This window comes from Mustelus asterias, chromosome 16 (genome assembly GCF_964213995.1).
Source record: "Mustelus asterias chromosome 16, sMusAst1.hap1.1, whole genome shotgun sequence".
NCBI lineage: Eukaryota > Metazoa > Chordata > Chondrichthyes > Carcharhiniformes > Triakidae > Mustelus > Mustelus asterias.
Genome location: NC_135816.1, coordinates 66,862,315 through 66,887,788, shown reverse-complemented (window position 1 = coordinate 66,887,788; position 25,474 = coordinate 66,862,315). Strand labels below are relative to the sequence as shown.

At 44.0% G+C, this 25,474-nt stretch overlaps 1 protein-coding gene across 2 annotated transcripts in view; it reads right to left on the bottom strand.

The window, feature by feature from the left end:
* Window positions 1–25,474, bottom strand: part of LOC144505230 (slit homolog 3 protein-like) — a 678,283-nt gene that overhangs the window by 336,656 nt on the left and 316,153 nt on the right. For both annotated transcript variants that reach the window (XM_078231240.1, XM_078231241.1), the window contains 2 exons: window positions 21,825–21,896; window positions 10,673–10,744 (listed from right to left, as the gene is read on the bottom strand). In XM_078231240.1, coding sequence (XP_078087366.1) covers window positions 10,673–10,744; window positions 21,825–21,896 — 144 coding nt within the window. The remainder of the gene's footprint in view (window positions 1–10,672; window positions 10,745–21,824; window positions 21,897–25,474) is intronic.

Below are 25,474 nucleotides of genomic sequence, written 5' to 3'. Positions count from 1 at the left end.
ATGGGTGCAGCCGAATCAACACTCAAGAGGTTCTATATCATCCAGGTCAAAGCAATCCACTTGACTAATTCCCCTGTCGGTGGACTCAATTTCAGAACCCCACTGTGCTGTGGGGTTATTTTTAAAATTGATTTTAAGACATTTGAATACAGAACATATCTTTGTATAGCCATTGTAAATATTGATTGCATGATGCATGCTGAAGGATTACACTGATACATTACACTGTGTCCAGTCTAGGAACAGTTCATGTCCAAGTATAATGTAATTTACTTAGTACAAAATAATGGGAAAGGAAAGAACAGTACATTTTGCCTCACTATTGGCCCTCATGGATGGGATCACTTTTTTTTTGTCCAATTCAAGTTGGATCCTTGGTGCTGGTCTAAACCCACTCCTTCAAGCCTGGGGGAGGTTGAATGATAGAAGGGGATTTGGATTAAAAAAAAGAAAAATCTTAAGGCAGGGTATTTGTTTGTGCGATGCTCCTGCAGATGAACGTTGATACCTCCGGGCAGGTAGTGCCAGGGATTGCTACATGTGCACCTGTCTTCATTGACATCACTGAAGAAAAGTGAGTGGGTAGCACAAGTAGTGGTCACGGAGCTGTCCGCCCTGTGTTAATCGTCATACTCTGGGTGGCACCACTAAAACAGGAACTCCACAAACTAATTCCTCAAACTCACCTTGTTCGATATGGTGCCTTACACAGCCAAGGGTGTCCCAAAGTGTTTTTCAGTCAATGAAGTTTATTTTGAATTCTAGTCACTGCTATAGTGTAGGAAACACGGCAGCCAATTTGCCACAGCAAGCTCCTACAAACAACGTCATAACAACGAGAGTATCTGCTTTATTCTACTGATGTTGGATTAAGGATAAATATTGGCCAAATACCAGAAATAATTCCACAGCTCTTCTTCAAAAATAGTGCAATGGGATGCTTTGTGCACACCTTACATGGACAAATGGGCGGCACGGTAGCACAGTGGTTAGCACTGCTGCTTCACAGCTCCAGCGACCTGGGTTCGATTCCTGGCTTGGGTCACTGTCTGTGTAGAGTTTGCACATTCTCCTCGTGTCTGCGTGGGTTTCCTCCGGGTGCTCCGGTTTCCTCCCACTGTCCAAAGATGTGCGGGTTAGATTGATTGGCCATGCTAAAGTTGCCCCTTAGTGTCCTGAGATGTGCAGCTTAGAGGAATTAGTGGGTAAATATGTAGGGATATGGGGGTAGGGCCTGGGTGGGATTGTGGTCGGTACAGACTCGATGGCCTCTTTCTGTACTGTAGGGTTTCTATGATTCTATGAAATGGAACCTTGCTTTAATACCTCATCCAAAAGACAGCACCTCCGACAGCGGAGCACTCCCTCAGTAATGCACTGGAACATCAGCAGCAACTTTGGCCGAAGACCTCCTTGTTTGAGGCTGGAATTCTCCGGTGCTGCTGAAAGCAAATGGAGTTTTGGCTGGAATGCCAAATTCTCCATTCTCACTTGAAATGGGGTGGGCACAGATAAGATCGGAGAATGTCGCCCTTTTTCTCTGGAGCAAGGCTTGAACCCACAATCTCAGAGCTGAGAATGCCACTAATTACTGTGTCCCCAGGAATTGTACATGTTCAGGGAATAATTTCAATAGTCGCTGTTTCCTTATTTGAAATTTTCATATCATTGCCAGGGCTCAGTTCACAGCAAAGCACTAGTAAGAAGACAGGCTTAGTTTAACCTCACAACAAATAATAATTCCCAAATAATTGTAGCAGATTACAACGCGAGGTAAAGGGGATTAACCTCTGTGTCATAACAGTTGGGGCACACTAACCCTTTTCTGCAATGCTGCTGCCTGGGTAAGCCTCAGAGCAAGTCAAGCAAACAAGTCACCCAAGCCTCTTCTCAATCCTTTAAATTCACCCAACTGCCAAATAAGAGCCGAGGCAATTGATCTGAAACATGTAGAAATTCCAGAAATAATGCGAGCGAGTGAGGCACAGTTTTATTGACAGTGAGAAAAAGGGAATGAACATAAACAAAGATATGTAGCGAAATTACAGATCATGAGGTGAGCAAATATGACAAATGTGAACACGTGAGAGTTTAACCGTGCAAAATGGGAGAGACTCCTGAAATAATATTAATGTGAGAACACACCAGAACAGTAGTGAGCCCATTATGGTTCTATGGCCCACAAGACATAGCCTCGGTTGCCCATCACTGCGCTATATACATGGAATAATGAGAATTAGGGAATATAAATCTGTACCAAAGGAAATTTTTTTTTATTAAGGAAGAGAGTACGACAGTGTTTCATGGGATCATAGAATCCTACAGTGCAGAAGGAGCCCATTCGGCCCATCGGGGCTGCACTGACCGCAATCCCACCCAGGCCCTATCCCAATAACCCAACGTATTTACCCTAGCTAGTCCCCCTGACGCTAAGGGACAATTTAGCATGGCCAATCCACTTAACCCGCACATCTTTGGACTGTGGGAGGAAATCGAAGCACCTGGAGAAACCCACATGGACACGGGGAGAATGTGCAAACTCCACACAGACACAGGAATCTATGACAGTGTGGGTTCTGAGCACAAGAGTGTCAGAAGGTAACAGAGTAAATAGAATGCTTTAAAATTAAACAGAAAAAAAAATTAATTAAAGAAAAAAATCAAACTAGTAAGATCAAAAGGAATTTCAGTTTGAAAAGATAAAGGAACATCTTTGAAAGGATACTGAACCACAAAGGGGAAACCTTCCACTCTGAGGCATCATCACCTCTCACATCAGCAGCCAATATTCGCAATCGCTGGGAAAAAAGAATTTGCTATCAAGACGCTTCAGAATATCAAAATCAAAACGAAGTAACATGCTGTTTTTGGTCCTTTCAACCTATATAAAGTTCCAATTAATTGTTTCAGATATGACCCAACTGCCACCCAGCAATTGATGGCTGTCACCTGCCTTGTTAGGATTGCAGCATTGATTATAAATTTATGTTGTGTTCTCGATTTGACTGATTTTAAATTCTGGGAGCAGCAGGGTGAAACAGTGAGAGAACACAAACTGGTCTACAGCCGTGTCTTTCCGAGCTCGGCACTAACATTAGGACACCTGCAAAGAAGCCACTGGGATCAGTCATTCTGCAGTGGCAAAGATGATATTCCTATTGTATTATTCGGTTGCTCACCAGCCTGTACGGCTAAATACACCCTGACGAGGATTAAGTGGCCGAGGCCTTGTGGTAGCAGAAATTGAACCAACATACCACCATTAAAAACCCCTTCTTCGTCACAGATCCTACAGCCAGAAGCTCCCCCCACTGTGGGTTTCAACCTGCCATACCAATATTTCCGCACCGGCCAAGGCCTTTGTGCAAAAATTGGCACAATGGGGCTTAGAACCCCTACAGTGCAGAAGGAGGCCATTTGGCCCATTGAGTCTGCACCACCAACAAATCCACCCTATTCCCATAACCTCACATATTTACCCTGCTAATCCCCCTGACACTAGGGTCAATTTATAAAAGCCAATCAACCTAACCTGCACATCTTTGGACTGTGGGAGGAAACCGAAGCACCCAGAGGAAACCCATGCAGACATGGGGAGAATGTGCAAACTCCACACAGACAGTGACCAGAGGCCAGAATTGAACCCAGGTCCCTGGCACTGTGAGGCAGCAGTACTAACCACTGTGCCACCGTGCCGCCCTAGGGTTGGCAGGGAACTGCAGCTGTGATACACTCCAATTAATGACTCCCATCATTTTGAAAACAAAATTGAGCGGAGGACTCAGAAAGCTCCATTCAGCAACTGCAAAGGTATTGCCTGGCTTGGTGATTACTGATGTGGAGATTAATTGGTGGTTACTGCACAGGCTAAAGAGAAAAACTCATTTGACTTTCAAACCTGTCTATATTCACCAGGGTGGATCAATAGCAAAAAAGGTAATTGTGTCTTTAAAAGAAGAAAAAATCTCCTGAAGATTTAGTGAAATTGACCATATTCTCAATTTTGAAGTTAGTCACCTCGCCACAGAGTTGGGCAACATTTTGGAGCAAATGGGAAGGCATTGGCGGAGTGGTATTATTGCTAGATTATTAATCCAGCTAATGTTCTGGGGACCTGGGTTCGAATCCCTCCACTGCAGACGGTGGAATTTGAACTCAATAAAAAAAATCTGGAATTAAGAATCTGCTGATGACCATGAAACCATTGTCGATTGATGGAAAAATCCACCTGGTTCACTAATGTCCTTTAGGGAAGGAAATTTGCCATCCTCACCTGATCTGGCCTCCATGTGACTCCAGACCCACTGCAATGTGGTTGACTCTCAGCTGCCTTTTGAAATGGCTTCGCAAGCCACTCAGTTCAAGGGCGACTAGGAATGGACAATAAATGCTGGCTCAGCCAGCGGTGCCCAAATCCGATGACTGAATAAAAAGGTAGCTTAATATGGAAAATATAGTACATTTGTAACGAGCACCATTGTTTCAGTAAGAGCACCACCCCCTTCCCACAGAAAGGTAAATCTGACTTCTTAAATGTCCAACACTCAGTCTGCGGTAAATTCATTCAAATGAGTGAATGAGTTTTAACTTAGGACTGCAACACACTTAGGCATTTGCAGTCAGCAGGCAGCGCCACAGGATGTTGGCTGAGAGGAATTACTGAGCCTGACAGTGTGAGGGAGGTGGATTAACATCAGTACAGATATCAATTTAGGATTGTGTCATGCACACTACTTAGCTGCTCCGTCACCATGGGCTCAGAAAGTACTCCCGGTTAATTTCACCAACTAGGGTCACGAACACTCACTGTTCAAATTGAATATCACATCATCCCCAGTGTTCTACAAAGCTGATGGTAAAGGCCAATCATAAACTCTGGAAATATTTAATCAATGTGATCTTAACCCAAATTTGAACCTATTACAAATTAGGTACTGGTTACAAAAATACAAAAAATATTGCATTTCAGAGCAAATTGACAGGAATCCTTGAATAGGCAAGGTGGAGGGGATGGATGCCTACAATTGAATCAAGTGATTCAAAAAACCAATTTCAGAACATATTATCCAATGTTCTCTCCCCAATTCTCCGCAACCTGCCCTTCCACCCAGCCCTCCATCTGCCCCATGGTTACTTCTACTGGGTTACATAGAGTTTTACAGCACAAAAAGAGGCCATTCAGCCCAACGTGTCCGATTCACCTGTCGATTCTAATCCCATTTTCCAGCACTTGGTCCGTAGCTTCGTATGCTATGGCGATTTGGGTGCTCATCTAAATGCTTCGTAAACGTTGTGAGGGTTTCCACCTCTACCACCTTTATATGCAGTGAGTTCCAGATTCCCACCACCGTCTGGGTGAAAAGGCTTTTCCTCAAATCCCCCCTGCTAAATCTCCTGCTCTTTACCTTAAATCTATGTCCCCTGGTTATTGACCCCTCACTTACGCAGGTGGTGGAAGTCCACTGCTGGACCTCACACCCCTATGTGTCACGAATGAACATAGATTATGAGCAGGATCATCTACCTAACGCTGGAAGGCATTGAAGCTGGGTTGAATCCCTTCACAGCTGGTGTTTATACACCCACACTTCCAGCGCGGATCACTGGATAACACAAGGGGCCAGGGGACGCTGGATAACTATTCCTTTCCTTACCCTAGACACATTGAGGGTGACCATAGCATCCTCTCCACTGCTCCAGCTGAGATGAGCTCCAGCACAGTGAAAATCTGGACTAAGCAGCTTAATGCTACGGACTGGCACTCCTGCTGGCACCAGGATATCAAGAAGAGATATTGAGAAATTAAAAATTCCACAACATCCAATGGAGGCAAAAGAAAAGGTAATCTAAATCAATAAAATCTAATTTCTCCCCAGTTTTGAAGATAATCTAACAGTAATGAAACAATCGTAGCATCACTGAGGTACCAGGCCATGCAATGGATGCGCACAATCGTGATAAAAGAAAAACCAAGAGCATGCAGGTTGTCCCTCAGTATCAGAACAAGATTCTGAAAACCACTGAACAAAATGTTCTCAGTACAAATGAGAAATAAAAAACCTATTCTCCTTCTTTCACCTATTAAATCATGCATTATGTATGACTGATATCAGCATATTAGTATAATGCATTACTGTATGCCTATTTTAACTGCATGCTTAAATAGCTAAGCCAATTACCAATTTGCTTCTTGGGACATAGCATGCAAAGGAACAAAATTCAAGGCAAGGACGATATATAACCAAACTGGACTGATATAAATAACGTGGACATCGAAGATAGGCGAGTATATCCCTTGCCTTTAATCCCTAATTCTAATAAGGACTACACATGCATTAAATAAATAAATTGTGCCTTGGTTAACTCCTTACTTTAGCTCAGCTGCATAAATGAAACAAGCGCGTGTCAGACAATTTCAAGACCTTGCGGATGAGAGCCGGCCTAAAATTCCTGGAGCAACGTACCTCTCCTGGCAAAATGGTTCCTGCTTGAAGGTACATCGATGAGATGTGAATAGACCAAGATAACATGGTAGACCTGAACATCAGGATTTTTTTTCCTCTGGTTGCGCTGGCGCATTGCACTCCACGTTGCCGCTTTCCCTTTGGTCGCTTTGCGTTTTCCCCTCCCATCTCCTGACTGCGGACTGCGGCGATTTATGCTGGCTCAGGCATGCTGACATCAGGGGGATTGTTACTGATTTATCACTGCGGTCAAAAAATACCAAGCCTCTTTTTAACTGCGGCAATTTGTTGGTTGGGAGGGGGTGGGCGGGGCAGGAGTGGTGTTGGGCTTGAGAGTTGCACAAAACACACCTGGTTCATGACTGAATTGCCATTGCCAGAGCTTGAAGAATTCAACAGGACATGGGCAGAAGGAGGAGGAAGCAACAGTGCAATTTTATGGATAATTGAGTGCCCGCAGGCTAAATCCAAAGCTTCAGTCTCACACTTTCTGTAGAAAGGTGCATGAGCAGAGGAAGGAGTGAGGCTCTGGCTCGGAGTGACAGTGGATCTGTGACATCCACAGAGCCTGGTATTGAGTTAAGCAGTGCTGTGTGGATCAGGGATCAGAATTAGAGGTTGGAGTGGGAAAAAGGGGGAGAATGACCAGTGTTTTGTCTGTGTTGGACTAAAATCCTTGGAAACAACTAGCTGCGCGCTGCATCTGATATTAGGGACACCTCAGTCTGCTGATTCTCTTTGCTCCTAGGTCTGACAAAGGGTCATCTAGACTCAAAATGCTGACTCTATTCTCTCCCCACAGATGCTGTCAGGCCTGCCGAGATTTTCCATCATTTTCTGTTTTTGTTTCAGATTCCAGCATCCGCAGTTGCTTTTCACTTCCAAGGTTGCTTTCTGTAGTTTTGATGTTGCCAAGGAAACAACTTCTCTCTTTTCCCATCAAACAACAAAAGTGGCGAACAGTAAAACTTTATAAAAGCATTAGGAAGAATGATAAAGGGGTTTATTGATCCACTGAAAAAAAAAGACAAAAAAATGACAACTTCTGCTGTCTGTTTCTGGCAGGGAGACAGTAAAGCTAAAAGGGAGCACTTTGCAGCATCAGAATTTGGTCAATCGGTATCTAAAAGCATTGCACACGGTTAATGGGATTACTGTTACTTAGCTGATTCACTGAGACAAACAGTGTGGGGTTTAAAGAACAGTCATCAGTGAATCAGCAGTTGTCTCCTTCAAGTGAACAGTCATCTCAACTGAAGCGACAGCAGTCCTTCCTCACTGGCTGCATCTACTGCCCAGAATTAGCTGGTAAACTAAGGAAGCCAATACTGCAAACTTGATACTTCTCCCAAAGTCTTTTCCTTCCGCCTTGCCAATTTTGTGAAGGTGGGCAGGAAGATTACTATTCTGGGATTTGTGCACTTACTATGTTTGTCTTACTAGCTCTTTCCCACCCTCCCTCATTCTTGCATGTGACAGGATTAGCAGATGTGGCGATTAAAGACATTTAGAACCGTTAATGCGGCACACGCGATGTTGGCCACACCGTGAAGAAACTGCTGAAAGCCGCAGAAAACTCCGCAAGGATTTTTTTTCACCTAACGGAAGACACAACACGACACGAGGAACATTATTCAACAACAACTGAGGAATCTGTAGCATGTGCATGTGTGCAGCCATTTGTATGTGTACGCATGCGTATATGTGTACACACATTTCCTAAAGAGGTATTTTTCAACTGAAAATGGTAATAATCTACTGTCTTTATGGGGTCCACACTGCATGTACGTCCTGTTGAACTTGTATTTATACATCTACGGAAAATCACCAGTGGTTAGTACTGCTGCCTCACAGCACCAGGGACCCAGGTTCGATTCCCTGCTTGGGCACTGTCTCTGCGGAGTTTGCATGTTCTCCCCACGTCTGCGTGGATTTCTTCCGGATTCTCTGGTTTCTTCCCACAGTCTGAAAGACGCGCTGGTTAGGTGCATTGGCCATGCTAAAAATCCTCCCACAGTGTACCAGACAGGCGCTCGAGTGTGGCGGCTAGGGGATTTTCACAGCAACTTCATTGCAGTGCTAATGCAAGCCTACTTGCGACACTAATAAATATACTTTAAAAAAAACTTTAATCATCCAGGAAAATATATCTGCAGAATGGTTCCTTGTTTGCAGTCCCAAAATGTAGTGGGCTAAGCCACGTTAAAATACATCAGTCTCAATGGGGTCAAGATTGAAATAATGCACACGTTTTCTGACCTCCCCTTTCTTACCTAAAGTTTGTTGCTCATAAATAGGTCATTGACCTAACAGGTCCATGTTGCTCCACACAAGCCTCCTATGACCCTACCTCATTGAACCCTATCAGGATAGCCTTCTATTCCCACCTCCCTCACATATGCACCTATCTTCCTGTTAAGTGTATCTATGCTATTCTCCTCAACTACTCCATTTGGTAGCAAGTTCCATACCTAACCATCCTCTAAGTATAGACCTTTCTCCTGAATTCTTTCTTGGATTTATTAGTGACTATCTAATATTTATGACCTCTAGTTTTCATTTCAGTGTAAGACACCTACTATATGTCTATCCAATCAAACTCCTTTATAATTTAAAAGGCCACTATTAGGTCACCTTGCAGTTTTTCTATAGAAAAAGAGCCCCAGCCTTTTCTGAAAGTGCAGTCAGGGAAACAGAAAGAGCTTCACCAAGTGCTACCTATTGAGGTCAGTGCACACGTTAGAACCTCAAAGCATTGAATTAATTATTTTTCGACTAATTTCAGTGGTAATGTGATCACCAAATCAGATGTTTCATTAAAGGAAAACTAGCATGTAAGGACAGCTATCTTACACATTCCCTCGGTTCGGCGCAAAAAATGGATAAGTGGAGAGTGTTCTGGACCAATTCCCATTAACAAAAGAGAAGAAGGACTATGTGAACCGCAGCTTTAAGGCTGATAATAATGTAATTATTAATGAAAATGAAATCCTGCCCATTCCTGTTTCCTTTGCTTACCTAGCGCTGTTGCCTTACAAGAGAATACACAGCCTTGAATGGTTACTTTGGCCAGGGATAGGTTGAAGGGGATTAAGGGACCGGCATGACATTCACAAAGAAATATTTTATTTCTGAAAGGCACACTTAGCAATATGGAACGCTGGAGGACACCATTTTCAAGCTATTTGCTGGACTTGTTCCGAGCACTGAATGCTGGGTGTCTCAGCGCCCCTGTTAAAGCTTTATTTGTTGTCGTGAAATCCAGAAATGACTTGTCACCTGTGCATAATAATATCGGTTGTTCATGACACTTCCTCTCCAGTAATGACAGGAGAAACAAAGCCCTAATCATTGTTTTAAAATCTAGGTATTCTGTTAACCATATACATGGCCCATTTTCAGCCACATGCATCCAATATGTAAAATCCCAGAGAATCAGTGAGGACCCCAGGTCCTCAAAAGGTCCTATGAACGAACAGGATGGAAGAGAGGCACCTCCTGAAATCCCTAGAATTTCTAATATTAGCATTTAGTACTGATGTACAATGCCAAGCAAAGCCCTCACCGCTCCCGCAACGTAAGTCAATTTCTAACATAAAGAGTTTGTTTAATCTGAAAGGTCAAAAGACAAAACTTTGCCCCCCCCCCCACCTTTCCCTCATAAAAGAGTACTTGCACACATCACAGATACATCATTCAGAGGATAATTTAGATTCTAGATCCGTATGAAGATAATTGATTTGTATGAAGAGCCAGGATTTAATTATGAATAAAAATGACATTGGATATCAATGTCTTAATTCTCCCCGGCTCCATCCGTACCCTTCGTTTCTGGGCAGATTTATTTTCTTGTTGTTCATTTCTTGCTTGCGTACAACTTTTATTTCCCAATGAATTTAACTCTCTTTTTACTTTGTCCACTTTAAGGCATATTTTTTGAATATTTTTTCTGTATCAAGCAACGTTACCTCACACGTGCATCTTTGCCGGTTTACTACGCACCGCAAGATGAGGAGGAAGGAGGATACCACGTAGCAATCTCAATGAAGCGTCCCTTGTCTGGTAGACTGGGTTCAGCTCCAGCACAGGCGGGAAGCTTCCCAATCAGGAATGGGTTAAAGCGTGGGCAAAGATTACAGACAAACTGCAGACACGGGGAAAGGAGGAGGAGGAGAGAGAGAAAAAAGAGAGACCAGGTCCACACTTACAGGATCTCCAGGTCACGCAGGGCTCTGAAGGTTCCATCCTCGATACAACTTATGTGGTTGTTGTCCAGCTGCCTGTTAGACAAATAAAAAAAAAACAAAGAACACATCAGAGGGGGCAGCGAGAAGACAAAGCCCCGGCTCTCAGCAGGCAAGGGGGTCCCCAAACATCCTCACCACTGTCTCATCCCCTTCACTAGTAAAACTCAGCCAGCCTGCCACCCAGTAAACCGGGTTTCCTCTGGCCTGCACACCACACTGCCTTTCCCCTCACCGAATGAGAAGACTCGCACTGAGCACAGAAGCCTATCAGCTCTCCGTAAATATTAATTGCGCAGTTTTTTAAAGGGAGAGGGAGTAATTTCATTACATTAGGTGGCCTAATCCATTACAGGCTTTTACTGTCCTGTCATTGAAACCATTTCATTAAAAGTAAAGGCTTCTAAATCACTTGAGGTCGCACAGTTGCCCTCGACGACCTACCAGAATTTTTTTTTTATTCCCTTCTTTTCTCCTGGTTTCGGAGGCTGTCTCGAAGTCTGCCTGACAAGTCCCTGACACAATGCCGAGTGCTCAATCACTGTGCTGATCTGTCAGCGTGCACACACCGCACTCCAAATTAAGCACAACAAATCTCATTTGATATTCACTAATTGTGCTGTGTGCCAAAAGCTTACCACATTGCCCTGACCATGAACCATCAACTTCTTCCCCCTCTGTAAGGGGGGTTTGCTGCCCAAAAGGGAGGGGGGGGGGGGGAATTTGCACGACTTTGGGGCAAACAGCTCGTTGTTTTAAAAAGGGCACCATGGACATAAAAATTCCTTTGTAATTCATTGAAAAGAAAAGGACTGGCTAGCGCACAGCACAATGACATAAATCATGTCAAAATGCACCATTACACCACTTGTATAGGAGGGCAATGGAATTTCTGAGGGGTGGGGATGTGTTACGGTGGGGGCGGGAGGGGGGATGACGCAACAGCAGTGAAATTGTTAGGATGTTCTTTTTAATAGACTAGTCATTCTGCAACGTACAAAGTGATTCACTGATTTTCTAAATCCGGCACAGTGGCAGCACGGTGGCACAGTGGTTAGCACTGCTGCCGAGCGTCAGGGACCTGGGTTCAATTCCCGGCTTGGGTCACTGTCCATGTGGAGTCTGCACATTCTCTGCTTGGGTTTCTTCTGGGTGCTCTGGTTTCCTCCCACAGTCCGAAAGACGTGCTAGTTAGGGTGCATTGGCCACGCTAAATTCTCCCTCAGTGTACCTGAATAGGCACTGGCGTGTGGCAACTAGGGGATTTTCACAGGAACTTCATTGCAGTATTAATTAAGCCTACTTGTGACTCTAATAAATAAATTTAAAACTTAACTCCCTCCTTTATGGCACTCCAATTTCCACGGAGGGGCACCCCAGCAGCGATAATCGCTGCCGCAGCAACGCCACCATCACTGCACCCTTTAATTGGGCCGCTAGCTCTTGGGGATGGGTCGCCGTGCCCAATTGGACCACTGTTCCAGCGGCAGCCACATAATTGGTCAGCTCTGGCACAATGTTGCCCCCATGTCCTGCCTCATGCTTTTGGCCTGGTGGTGGGAATTTATTTTCCAACAGAGTCCCAGAGTCTGCCATTGTAGAGGGAGTTGCTAGATGACAGGAGGGGACAAGGGCCTAGCAGATTTGTGGGTCAAGGAGGGCTCTGCAAAAAGGATGTACAAACTAGCTCTTAAACCATTTAAATCCAATCTTCCACACGTGTGTGGTGATTGACCCTTAACTTGCTGTGTGACCCTTAAAGGGACAATCACTACAATATGTTTGTACAAATATTGCATGCTCGGAAATGATTTAACAACACAGGCTCTTTCTCTTGTGGTGTAAGAAAATCCAACTGTTTTCCAGGCTGAGACCTGGAAATAAAAATTGTAATTAATTAAGACAAAAAGTATAATTTTAACATGGAAACTTATCATAGAATAAAATAGAATATCACAGAACAGCGCTGAAGGAGGCATTCAGCCGATCGAGTCTGCACCAACTCTCCGACAGAGCATCTTACTCATATTCCCATGACCGTACCCGGCTAATCCTCCGAACCCGCACATCTTGGGACACTAAAGGGGCAAGTTAGCATGGCCAATCCACCTAACCTGCACATCTTTGGAGTGTGGGAGGAAACCAGAGCACCTGGAGGAAACCCACGTAGACACAGGGAGAATGTACGAACTCCACACAGACTATCACCCAAGGTCGGAATTGAACCCGGGTCCCTGGGCTGTGAGGCAGCAATGCTGACAACTGTGCCACCATGTCAACCCTCTTTAGTCATGAATCTAAACTTTTTATCTTTTAGCTATATTTATGGCCTTATTACAGACATTAGCAATCATAAATATTCAGAAAAAGCGCTGCCATTTTCAAAAAGCCTCTTGCGTGATTTGTTTGGTTTATCAACATGATCATTATTAGTAAAGACTGTTAGATAAATGACCCCACTCCTGGCCGTTCCTGCTCCATTTACTAACTGGGAGGTGCTGGTTTCTCTTGGGTGTGAGGTGGGGGGGAAGCTGTAAGAAATCAATAGGAAATTAAGTAAACAACTATTTTATATCTAAAAGGCACTTCGAACAAAGTGCAATGCTGCAGAATATCACCTCTAAGTCATTTGCTAAACTTGTTTCACATCTTCAATCGGGCTCCCCTCACAGGACTGAATGTTGAGTGTCTTTGGAGAGTCATTAGTATTTGTAATGCTCTTCCACAGGGAGCACTGGAGACGGTTCCTTCGAGTATATTCAAGGTCGAGTTAGACAGATTGTTGAGCAAGGGAGTCAAGGGCTATGGGGCAGGGCAGTGGAGGTTGCTGAGGGAGCGGGCAGACAGGCTATGGTCACAATCAGATCAGCCGTGGTCTCTTCCAATGGTGCAGCAGGCTCATCGGGCTGAATGGCCTACCCTTGCTCCTATTTCTTTTGATCTTATGCCTCAGTGCCGCAGTTTTAGCTTTGCATGCTCCACAGTTTAATGGGCAGCATGGTGTGAGTTTTGTTCTCTTTCAGCCTGTGAAAAGTCGGCCTGAAACTACTGGATAGCAGCACGAGGCTCAAAAGTGCAAAAGCATTGCATTTGCCAATTTACTGGCCTATGATTACTTATCGGGGACAGAGTGTCACAGGGAGCAACTGAACTTCCTTCAGATAAATGGGACACAGTGTTACAGATGCTATGATGAGGATGACTGTAATAAAAGCTATTAGGATGTGCATTGTGTATAATGATGTGGAGATGCCGGCGTTGGACTGGGGTAAACACAGTAAGGAGTCTAACAACACAAATAAACCTGTTGGACTTTAACCTGGTGTTGTTAGACTCCTTACATTGTGTACAAACCAGGGAACGAGGTTGGAGGTAGCCACAGGGGCTGTTAGGTGCAGAGGTGGGCTGTTTAAACAATTTGCCTCAGTGCTGTGGGACTTTGCCCCAGTTATACTAAAACTAAAAAGCACTTGAGCTCATCACCTCACACCCGCTTACCATGCCCCCACCCATTCCACCTCATCCCCATGCCAGGCTATGCCCCCCTCCCTACCACCACCGAGGCTCTTCATGTTCCTAATGCCAAGTTATGGCCCTCCACCTACTCTACATGGTTCCTCATGCCCCTAATGCCAAGTTATGCCCTCCATCCAGCTGCCACCCATCCCTTGCCCCCATGACCTCTCATGCTTGCTGTGCCAAACGATTGAGGCTGACTACCAATGCAAATCAGCAGGTCACGGGGAGGCGATGGCCTAGTGGTATTATTGCTAGACTATTAATTCAGAAGCTCAGCTAATGTTCTGGGGACCTGGGTTTGAATCCCACCACGGCAGATGGTGGAATTTGAATTCAATAAATAATGTCTGGATTTAAGAATCTACTGATGACCATGAAACCATTGTTGATTGTCGGAAAAACCCATCTGGTTCACTAATGTCCCTTTAGGGAAGGAAATCTGCCGTCCTTACCTGGTCTGGCCTACATGTGACTCCAGAGTCACATCAATGTAGTTGACTCTTAACTGCCCTCGGGATGCACAATAAATCCTGGTCTGCTAGCGACGCCCATGTCGCACGAATGATTTTTTAAAAAGATGGTCAACTTATGCACCAATGAGATTCTCTGGTCCCATTGCAGTGAACGTAGATTTGGCTGAGTGCCAAATTGTCCGTCCTCACTTGCAGTGTTGGCAAGGCTTAAAAGGGGTGGAGAATTCCCCCCAACATATCTGGGTGGAGAGTAGGAAGCAGAAACAAATAAAAACTCTACAATCATCCAGGTGTATGACTCTCATCAAATGATGAGAGAGTGCAGTCCATCCTCAACCTCAAAATGAAATCCCCAGACCGGGGAGTTTGGTCAAGGTACCATAGAGACTGTGAGGTCTGAGATTTTTGAGGAGGAATGTCGGAATATGTATATAGTTGGGATAAGGACTTGGGAGGAGACGTAGAGCAAAGAGTTATCAGGAGCACGTGATGCTGAGGTAAATGCTGATGTTAACTATGGTGCAATGTCACATGATCAAGTAACTGGGATTTGGAGGGAAGCAGAAGGACAGCCTCGTGTAGAGTACTGAGACATACGAAGATGTAAATAAACAAGAGTGGTTTTTACAAATAACAGCCCCTAGTAACATTCTTAGGGTAACAGGCAACCCCATCCAGACCCTGAACACAAGAGGAAACCTTACTAAATGCTTCAGCACAGCTACTGACAGCAACATGGCAACTGACTGACGGGTTCCAGGTCCAAGAAAGCAGCACATTGAGGTTAGCTGATACTGAAGCCTTTGCACTCCACTGGCTCAGTCCCTTCCAGGTTGTGGAAGTCTGAAAGTGTGACAATTGAAGTCTGATATTGTCATGCACATGACACTGAAATGGCACCATTACCGAACCTTCATCTCTCTCTCTCCGACTGCAGCCTGTGATTGGCAGGTTTCTGTGAGGTTTTCAGTCTGTTACCTTAAAACTGGTGTTTAAACACAAGCCATTGTTCAGGCTGGCGTAAAGCATTCATTTCCTGACAGCAATGATGGATGAGGTTTCAGTGATTGTAGCAACTAGAATTGCTTTGCAGTTTACAACAGACTAAAAATCCTCCATCTAACATCCCCGGCAAATGATGTCACCCAACTAAATCTCGGTGTCTCCACATCATGTATAGTAGAATTGTTTTGAACATTTTCACATCTGCTACATATTTTCAATTAGCCCAAGCTATGAAAATTACTGTTTGAGGATCATTCTAACTCTGCGTTTGTACTGGATCTGAATGCCCTTACATCCTAGTTACTGCAACAGCCTGAAGCCAATAAATGGGCATGACAGTGATCATGACAGTAAACAGATGTGCAAATAATTGTCAGGAGTCCCGCATTCTGTATCCCGACATTATGTCCCCATTATGCCAGCACATCCTGTGTGATGATTCAGAGAAGGCAGTGACTGCATGGCTGAGGAAGGCTGGACCTCAGGCCCGAATGGGTTTCCTAACATTTAGAGAAATGACCGGTCAAATTTTCAAGCCTTCTCACTATCTTTGGAAATGTGAATAGCGTCTGAGGCTTAAAAGGAATTAATCTTAAAATGATCCATTGGCATAACCTAGGAAACTACAGGTCTGAGAACCTAACATCTGCTGTTGGTAATGTATTAAAAGTGTCCTTGTTTGTCACTAGTTCATGGGACGTGGGTGTCACCGGCAAGGCTAACAATTGTTGCCTATCCCTAATTGCGACATTACATAGGCCATTGCAGAGCGCTGTTAACCACAGAATCCTCACAGTGCAGAACGAGGCCATTTGGCCCATTGCATCTGCACCAACTCTCCGAAAGAGTATCTTATCGAGGCCAGGAACCCCACTGCCATATACTTAGCAGGCCTCCCTACTGTATTGTCACCTCGCTTAGTTTAATAAAAAAGATTGAACCCACTGAAATTGGAGTAACCCATTGGAATTCTACCCATATCCACAGCTATCTCTAAGGCATGGGGCTCAACTGAGGGAAACATCCTGCCATGCTCGCAATCCCACCAAGGACTCTGTCTCTTTATTTAAAAAGTGAGGAATACAAATGCTCCCTCGACAGGCACATTCCAGTGACGCACCTCGATTCCAGTCAACACGACAGCTGGCAGAGGAGCTGCTTCCATGCATCTTTCAAATTTGCTTTTTCCGTGTCCATTAATAACAAAAAATTACCTTACTATAGGGCCCGTCACATCCAGAAAAGACTTTACAGAGAGCCTTGCACATACCTATCTCTGCCGGCTGACCCTACATCTTTCCAAGATCTCTGCATTCATCTGAGTCTTGGCCTCTTGCGTATCTCCGATTTCCATCATTGGATTACACCGCCTTATCCACTCCACTTGTATCTCTCCCACCTCCTTTTAGTCCCTCTATAAAACCTAGCTCTCCAATCAAGCTTTCAGTCATCTGTCCTAATATATCTTGTGATTTGGTGTCAAACTTTGATTGGTAATATGCGTGTGAAGTACCTCAAAACATTTTCCTTTGTAAAAGGCACTATATAAATGCAAAGTTATTGCTATTTGAGCTGCAGGAGGTGAGAGAGATGCTAAGAAGCAAAAGTTCATTCACAAAAGTAAGATTTAAAGAGACCTTTGAAGTAGGCAGAGAGGTGATGAGATGTAAGTTCTGAGGGGAACAGTTCCAAAGGGTGGGACTTTAGAGGCGACAGGAGCAGATGGCAGCAATGGAGTGAATGAGGTGGGTGTTGGAGGACTGGAGGGTCATGGCAGGACCAAGTAGCTGAATGAGATGACAAAGGCAAATAAAACATTAATGATATTGGCAGGTCAAGAATATCATCTAAAAATCTCTGAGGCAGAGGGAAGCAGTTGAGTTTGACAAAGACAGACATGAGGATAAGGTTGCCAAACCTCCAGAATTGACCTGGAGTCTCCATTAATTGAGGATCAATCTCTAGGACGCTGCTGTGTGCAATCCAGGAGAAAAATCAGAAGGACATTAAAAAGACAATTTTCATCGGTCATTTCTCTTTATCAGATAGAAAAGTATTGAAAGTGGAGGGAAAAGAGTTTGGCTGATAATCAAGCATCATCCAACTGGGTAATGAGTCTTTTTCCTTTCCAATTGGTGTAAGAAGGCAATGTGTTACAAGGATGGATGTGTTGGCTGACTAATAGCTGGAGTATGGGAGCAAACCATGTGATGAAACTTCCAGGAATACATTTACTCACAGTTGGGTAAGGGTGGTGCAACCTTAATACAGATAATGGAAACATTGGTCAGGATTTTCCACCCAAGTTCATCACGAGCGCAAATGGCGACATGGGTGCAAAATTGCGCAAGAGCCAGAAATCGAGAATCTCACTGGCGAGGTCTTGTTTTCAGATCTTCCCCGCCCCCGAAGTACCGAGGTTCCCACCCAGAAAGGTCAGGAACTTCATTTAAATAAATTATAAGAACACTAAAAAACTTTCCCGTCATATCATCCCCCCCGCCCGCCATATTGAGATCTCCCTGTCACTCCGACGAGGTTAACAATGGCTTTTTAAAAACAGAAACCAGCCAAAGGGAAATTCGGAGGGGGGTTAGCACAGGAAAGTACGGCTCTCGGGGGGGGGGGGGGGGAGAGGGCATCTCTCCCAAGCAGTACCCTGGTACTGCCTCCTTGAACCCTGACACCTGTCATCCTAGGGCAGTGCTGGAGGGGTGGGGGGGCTCCCCTTATCTGTGGGGGGGGGGGGGGGGGGGGGGGGGGTGTGGGGGTTGGGGCTCCTGGTGTCTGTGTGGGGAGGAGGGAAGTGTGGTGCCTGTGTGTGTGTGGGGGAGACAGGTCTCCGTGAACATGAGTGGGGGTGAGGGGGGCATTCTGTTTTTTCTCTAAAATCGAAGATCAGGACGCCCTTTGGGCTTTTTTCCGGCCCCACCACACCAGTCTGGTGGTGTGGGCCATTCCTTTTGCACAAAGTGCTGCACCATGTGACGAGAAAAGCCAGCTGTGCAGCTGGACACCGGTTTTCTCACCTCAGCCAGCACTCTGTGCAGAGAATGGAAAAAATATACCCTTCAAGATGACTTGCAGCTTATGGAAAATTCCGGATCAACAGATCAAGAAAGAATATGACTAATCAAGCTATGAGTTGATCGGAACACGGATTAGGATTTTGCAGCAAGAAAGAAAATTGCAAATATATCGACCTTTCACAGGTTTCGGTGTCTCATCGTCAATGAGTTACTCTTCGAATTTTGATGACTCTAGGTTAGGGAGGAAATGTGCCGTCAGTTTACGCACAGTAGGATCTCACAATTCGATGAATGACCAGTTCGCCTCTGCTGGTATTGATTGAGCAAAGAGTGATGGACATCAGAACCGACAGATCTCTGACCTTCGCCCGAAAAATGAATTTGAGCAAAGGAGCACCAATTAGTACTGATTTACTAGGGTAGTTTATAGCAGCGAGTTCTTCCCAACGCACAACGTGTTCCCAAAAGGTGAAATGTCACTTTGGGCGACTCCCAGGTATCCTGCGGCACCACATGGGCAGCAGGGAAGCCTTACCCAATATCTTTTTGCGATGGAACTTCCAGGAATACATTTACTCACAGCCTTACCGATATCTTTTTGCAGTTGAAAAACTGGGGAAAATGGATGCGGCAGGCGAAAGGGCTGGAAGTAACTGAATAATAAAATGGATGTGAAAGGGAGGAGGGGTTGTTATCAGAATGACATATTCAGGGTTCATGGCTCCAATAAAGCCGTTTGAAAAAGCAATTAAGAATTACAGTACATTTTATGATAAATTAGCTCTCTCTTGTGCCTAACAGGGTGGGTATCTTGAAACACTTACTCAATAAGTATAAATCACTGCAACCATTTTACTTAGCTTTGTGTCGAAAACAGTAATTGATCTTTCTACCATCTTAGGCTTCTAGCTTTTTTTAGCTTTCGCAAGTGAGTTTGATTCATTGCAGGAATTGGTAAGTCACAACAGGGTTTGGTTTCCAAAGCAAAATAATAACCAGAAACAAGGGATAGACTCCAAAGCACAAATTCCAAAGACAGTTCAGGACTTTGGTTATAAGGATTGATTTGGACAGGCCCAAGCTTAATTGATACAAATGAAACACAAGTGGATGAATGGATCTTTTTCCGTCCATTTCTCCCCAAGTCTCAAAAGCCTTCTGATTGCATTAAAGAATGAAAAAGGAATTCTAATTCTGGTACAAAGCAGTAGCTATCCTGGAGGCATCCATCTCTTTAAATGGCTGTGGGACAATGCAATCAAAGCCACAAGGAAGGAATAGGATATATATAATACCTACCTTTCCATTTCTCTTCTCTTCATTGCACTTTGCTTTACACTAGTCTCTTTATTCTCATGTTTTATATTAATTATCGGGCACTGTGGGGGACAAGGGTAAGCAGCAGCACTTGGGTACCTGTACATACAGTTATACGGCTAAGACTCAGGTGCATGTAAGTACCTCATAGGGCTGGGGCTCAGGTACCTAAGTACAGTTATATGGTTGGGATTCAGGTACCTAAAGAGAAATATATGGCTGGAACACATGTGTCTGTAACTACAGTTATAAGGCTAGGATTCAGGTACCTGCAAGCACATTTAGAGGGTTAGGATTCAGATGCCTGTAAGTACAGTTAGGGGGCTGGGACTCAGGTGCCTCTAAGTACAGTTACAGGACTGAGACTCAGGTGCTTGTAAGTACAGTTACAGGGCTTGTAATGTGAGATCTCTTTCCATAGATGCTGTCAGACCTGCTGACACTTCAAACATATTTCATTGACTGTCAAGTGCTTGGGACATCCTATAATTGTGAAAGGTGCTACATAAATGCAAGTATTCTTTTTTTGATGTGGAGATGCCAGCGTTGTACTTGGGTGGGTACAGTAAGAAGTCTCACAACACCAGGTTAAAGTCCAACAGGTTTATTTGGAATCACGAGCTTTCGGAGCGCTGCTCCTTCCTGAGGTAAGTGAGAGTTGGGTTCACAAACATATAGACAGAGATGCAATTGCAAGATAATGGTTGGAATGCGTGTCTTTACAGGTAATCAAGTCTTTCCAGGTACAGATAATATGAGTGGAGAGAGGGATAATCAGAGGTTAAAGAGGTGTGAATTGTCTCAAGCCAGGGCAGTTAGTAGGATTTTGTAAGCCCAGGCCAAATGGTGGGGGTTACATGTAGTGTGACATGAACCCAAGATCTTGGTTGAGGCCACCCTCATGCGTGCGGAACTTGGCTATCAGTTTCTGCTCGGTGATTCTGCTTTGTCGTGTGTCTTGAAGGCTGCCTTGGAGAACATTTACCCGAAGATCGGAGGCTGAATACCCTTGACTGCTTCCCGACAGGAAAATAACACTCTTGCGGTGATTGTCACGCAGTGTCCATTCATCCGTTGGAGTCCCAACCATTATTATGCAATTGCGTCTCTGTCCATATATGCTATGTTTGTGAACCCAACTCTCCACTCACCTGAGGAAGGAGCAGCGCTCCGAAAGCTCGTGAATCCAAATAAACCTGTTAGACTTTAACCTGGTGTTGTGAGACTTCTTACTGTTCCCTTTTTTTAGAACCACAGACAATAATGACTAAACCTGAATCCAATATAGCTTGAAAAAAATCATTCAAATTATTCAAAAGTGCTTGTGCCAAGTTAAGTTTATATTTCTGATTTCTTTTCCAGTTTGTGAAGGTGATGGATGCGAGTGAAACTTTCTGGACGGGTCTTTCATTTCACACCTGAAGTCAACATCAGAAACATCCTGGTTAGTCACAGGTTTGATGTTGCATCAACTCCTCTGCACTCTCCCAAGATGAGCAGAGTGGGTAGAAAGGATGAAGGCCATACTTCGCACAATTCCTGAAAGAATACATTCAGAAGACCATCTCAATTTACAACGGTGTGATTTCCATGCTATGGCTTCTTGGAGTGAAATTGTTAAACTGGTTCTTTATGAAATGAGTTAAGGGTTCCATTGCACATGCCACATTGATGCAGGGGAAATCTATTTTTGCCACAGGTCACCAGGTTGAGGGTTTTCAGGGCTGCATCAAAGAAAACTCTGAGGAATAAGTACACACAAAAAAAACTCACAGGTTTTTGATGTCGACAATCCCACGAAAAGCTTTTCTCGGAAGAGCTTGAATCCGATTCTCACTGAAGTCACTGTAAATAGGAGGCACTGGAGTTATAATTGTGCAATTTAAATCAGGAAAACTAGCAAGAGGACCAGTTTCTTTCAAATTCACTGTTTAAAGCAAGTATAATTATTTGATGCACAGATAGAATATTACAATGTTCATACACAAATAGCTAATTAAAATTTTTAACAATACTGATCCACTAAATCAGTAATTAATCCAGTTTAGTGCATTAGAAAAAGAACCCTAATGTAACACAATGTAAACAATTATTTGCTCAAAGATTTTAGCAAATTAAAAAAAGATGTTTTCTATTCTTCCAATCCTTTTAAATTAAGTTTTGGCAGCATTCTTCTAAGCATAAATAAAAGTCAATCGATGTTAACTGTGACAGCATTGCTGTCTACCAAGCAGTACAGAGATGGCCTGAACTTCATGCAAATAAAAGTCATCGATGGACATGTACTTACAGACTGGGGCAGATATACACATACACACACACACACAAAGATCTTGCATTTATATAGTGCCTTCACAAGGCAGAAAGAGGGAGACAAAGGCAGAGAAGAGCAAAAGAAGTAATGGAGTTAAAGAAGCATGGAAGAGGTCGATACAGACATACATAAAAGCAGTAGAGATAGACAAGGAGATAGGGATTCTTTTTAACTTCATATATAGATAGCTCCATCAAGAGAGAATTGTGAGACAGAGAGGGGGAGATAATAAGAAATGAAATTAACCAGAGGGAACCAGAAAAAAGTGAGAGAGTCAAAGCAAGTGATGAAGTAAGAGAGAGGGATAGATGAGAGGAACGAGCAAAGCAGAATTGAACAGAAGATGACCAAGACAGAGGTAGGAAGGAGGGAGAAGGATGATAGGGGAGGGCAAAGAGAAGAGCAGAGACAAGAGAGGAAGAAAGTGAGAGGAGAACAAAGAGGGGGATGGAAGAGGAGACAGTGAGGCAGAAATAGGTGAGAGACAAAGGGGGAGGGAAAGGAAGAGAAGGAAAAGATAAAGGACGAAAGAAAACTGCATTCTTTCAGCCACAGTGAATAGCTACTGATCATTCACCTGTTTGTGTGAATGATATAATTTAGTGATAGATCTCATCTTTTCTTTCAATGACTGATGTTGCCTTTCGAGTATGTGTGGATATGGGCAAGACACGGAGAGGGAGCAAAAAGATTGTTAATGTATTTTGATGGTATTGGCGAGGGGTTTGACAGTGGAGCAGTGGTTGGCATTACTGCCTCACAGCTCCAGGGACCCGGGTTCGATTCCCGTCTTGGATCACTGTCTGTGTGAAGTCTGCACGTTCTCCCCGTTTCTGTGTGGGTTTCATCCGAGTGCTCCGGTTTCCTCCCACAGTCCGAAAGACGTGCTAGTTAGGTGCATTGGCCATGCTAAATTCTCCCTCAGTGTACCTGAACAGGTGGCGGAGTGGCGACTAGGGGATTTTCACAGTAACTTCATTGCAGTGTTAATGTGAGCCTACTTGTGACTAATAAATAAGCAAAACTAAATTATACAATAACTTCACAGTCTTACTGAACCTTGATGAGGCTTTGCTTCTCTAAGACAGACCTGAGACAGTCAGTATTGTCCAACTTCAAACAATTTACGAATAAATATTTACAAAGATTTCAAGATAAGCACATGGTGTTCAGCGCACAGACCATTTTGTACCCAGCTCGCTCATCTGACTACTAATGTCACGGTCCCATCATTAATATCATCATGGTCTCATTAGCATACCCATTAACCAATTATCCTGCACAGTGGATTTCACTAAAAGCTCTTAATTTGGGTTTCAAGTTTAAAAGGTTAACCTGATTTTCAGTCCTTTAATTTTCAAATGTTTGACCACAGCGCAGCCACCTTTAAATTGGGAAATGTTAAATCCTCGGTATGACAAGAGACCGGTGTGAACTCCACAAAAAAAACTTCTACAAATAGGGTCTCCATACCATTTAAGGTGCTTCGAGTTTTATCAGCTAATATGTCGAACAACGGGACTGTCCTAACATCAGCATGGTCACAGATCAGAGATGCAAAGAAGGCTCAAAACTAGGGGCTTGTCAGCTCAATATCTCTTTGTCACAGCTGGAGATTAATTTTGACAGCGCTCTTTTCCAGCAAGTGATGCTTTGTCGAGAGAAAAAAAACCTCCCCATCTTGGTTTGAGAGCAGGATGAATGAAAAATAATCTGACATGTTACTGTGAAGAGGCTAAAGACACAGCCCACTTCCAGTTACCAGCAGAAGACACAATGAGGGCAGTACTTCTCTACCTAGCACTGAAAAACAGAGTGGGTGGGCGGGAGGGGACGTGGTGGGCAGACAAGATTTTGTTTTAAATTCTGCCTGAGGCACTCGACTCGCTTTTCAATAAATTTTCCAGCAAGTCTGAAAATATTGCTGGAGGCAGAGTGAACAGCATGACCGGCAGTCCTTAATGGATTGGTGCAGGGCATTCCAAACATGGGTGGAAAACCTTAGCTCACTTGTTGCAAAGCGCCCAGTATCCACCACAATCTCCTGGGTTACCTTTGCCTTTTCAAGGTTTAACTCCCAGCTCAACTTCGCAGAGATGAGGCTGTATTTCCTGCACATCCCATAGCCCTTCTCTCCTCAAACCGGACTGGCTAGCTGCCCCCCCAGTGCCCCTTGATCGTTTGCAGCTCACGGAACTATTTCAAACCGGACGCAACCACAACATGGATTCAGCTCCTTAACTCGCTACTGCCATCTTGTGTGCAATGAGATCACTCCGCCCAGTGCCCATGCCCATCCTCGAAAGCAAAGATATACAGGTAGAGAGGTAAATATGTTTAGGAGCATTACCAAAACAGATCCAACTTCGTGAATATACCCCAGAAAGAAGTAAAGCATGTTCCATAAGAACGTAAACATTGGCCTGGATATTGAGGTGGTAACGGATTGCGAAACTGTTTGCTCCCCCTCATTATTCCTCTACAATTGACAGCAGGTTTGGTAGTCCACACACAAATAGCCAAACTTGAAACCGAGAAATGGCTGTGATTCTCCATTTCTCCAGTGAGTGTGTTGTTCAGGGGCCCTTCCCCCCCCCCCCACCCCCACCGCCCTAAACCCAATCAATTAGAAATCATTGAATTGAGGAGAATTTCTCATTTTCTGCAATTCACATCACTATTTAAAACCCTTGATAAGTTATGGCTGCTTAAATGAGGTGTAACTGGCACAAAGTTGATAATTACTGGCAAACTCTCTGGCCTGGAAGCTAATTTTACAAATGTCTCAAAGAAGTTTGTCGGGATACTGTATTTTCAACTCAATCGCATGTATATCCTAAACATTTATGTTGCTATCTGTAGAGTGTAAACATCTAAAGTGAAGGGATTCCATGCTTTTAATTCCTGGTTTGCAGTCACGTTCAAGGTGAAGGCGGAAAAGGGGATGTCCACACCGCCAAAATCATTGGACCTCTGTCAGCAGTTTTCTTCAAGATCATCAGTGAAACATAATGGTTTGATATGACTGAGTGTCCTGCTGGACCATTTGATTTGATTTGATTTATTATCGTCAAGATGTATTAACATACAGTGAAAAGTATTGTTTCTT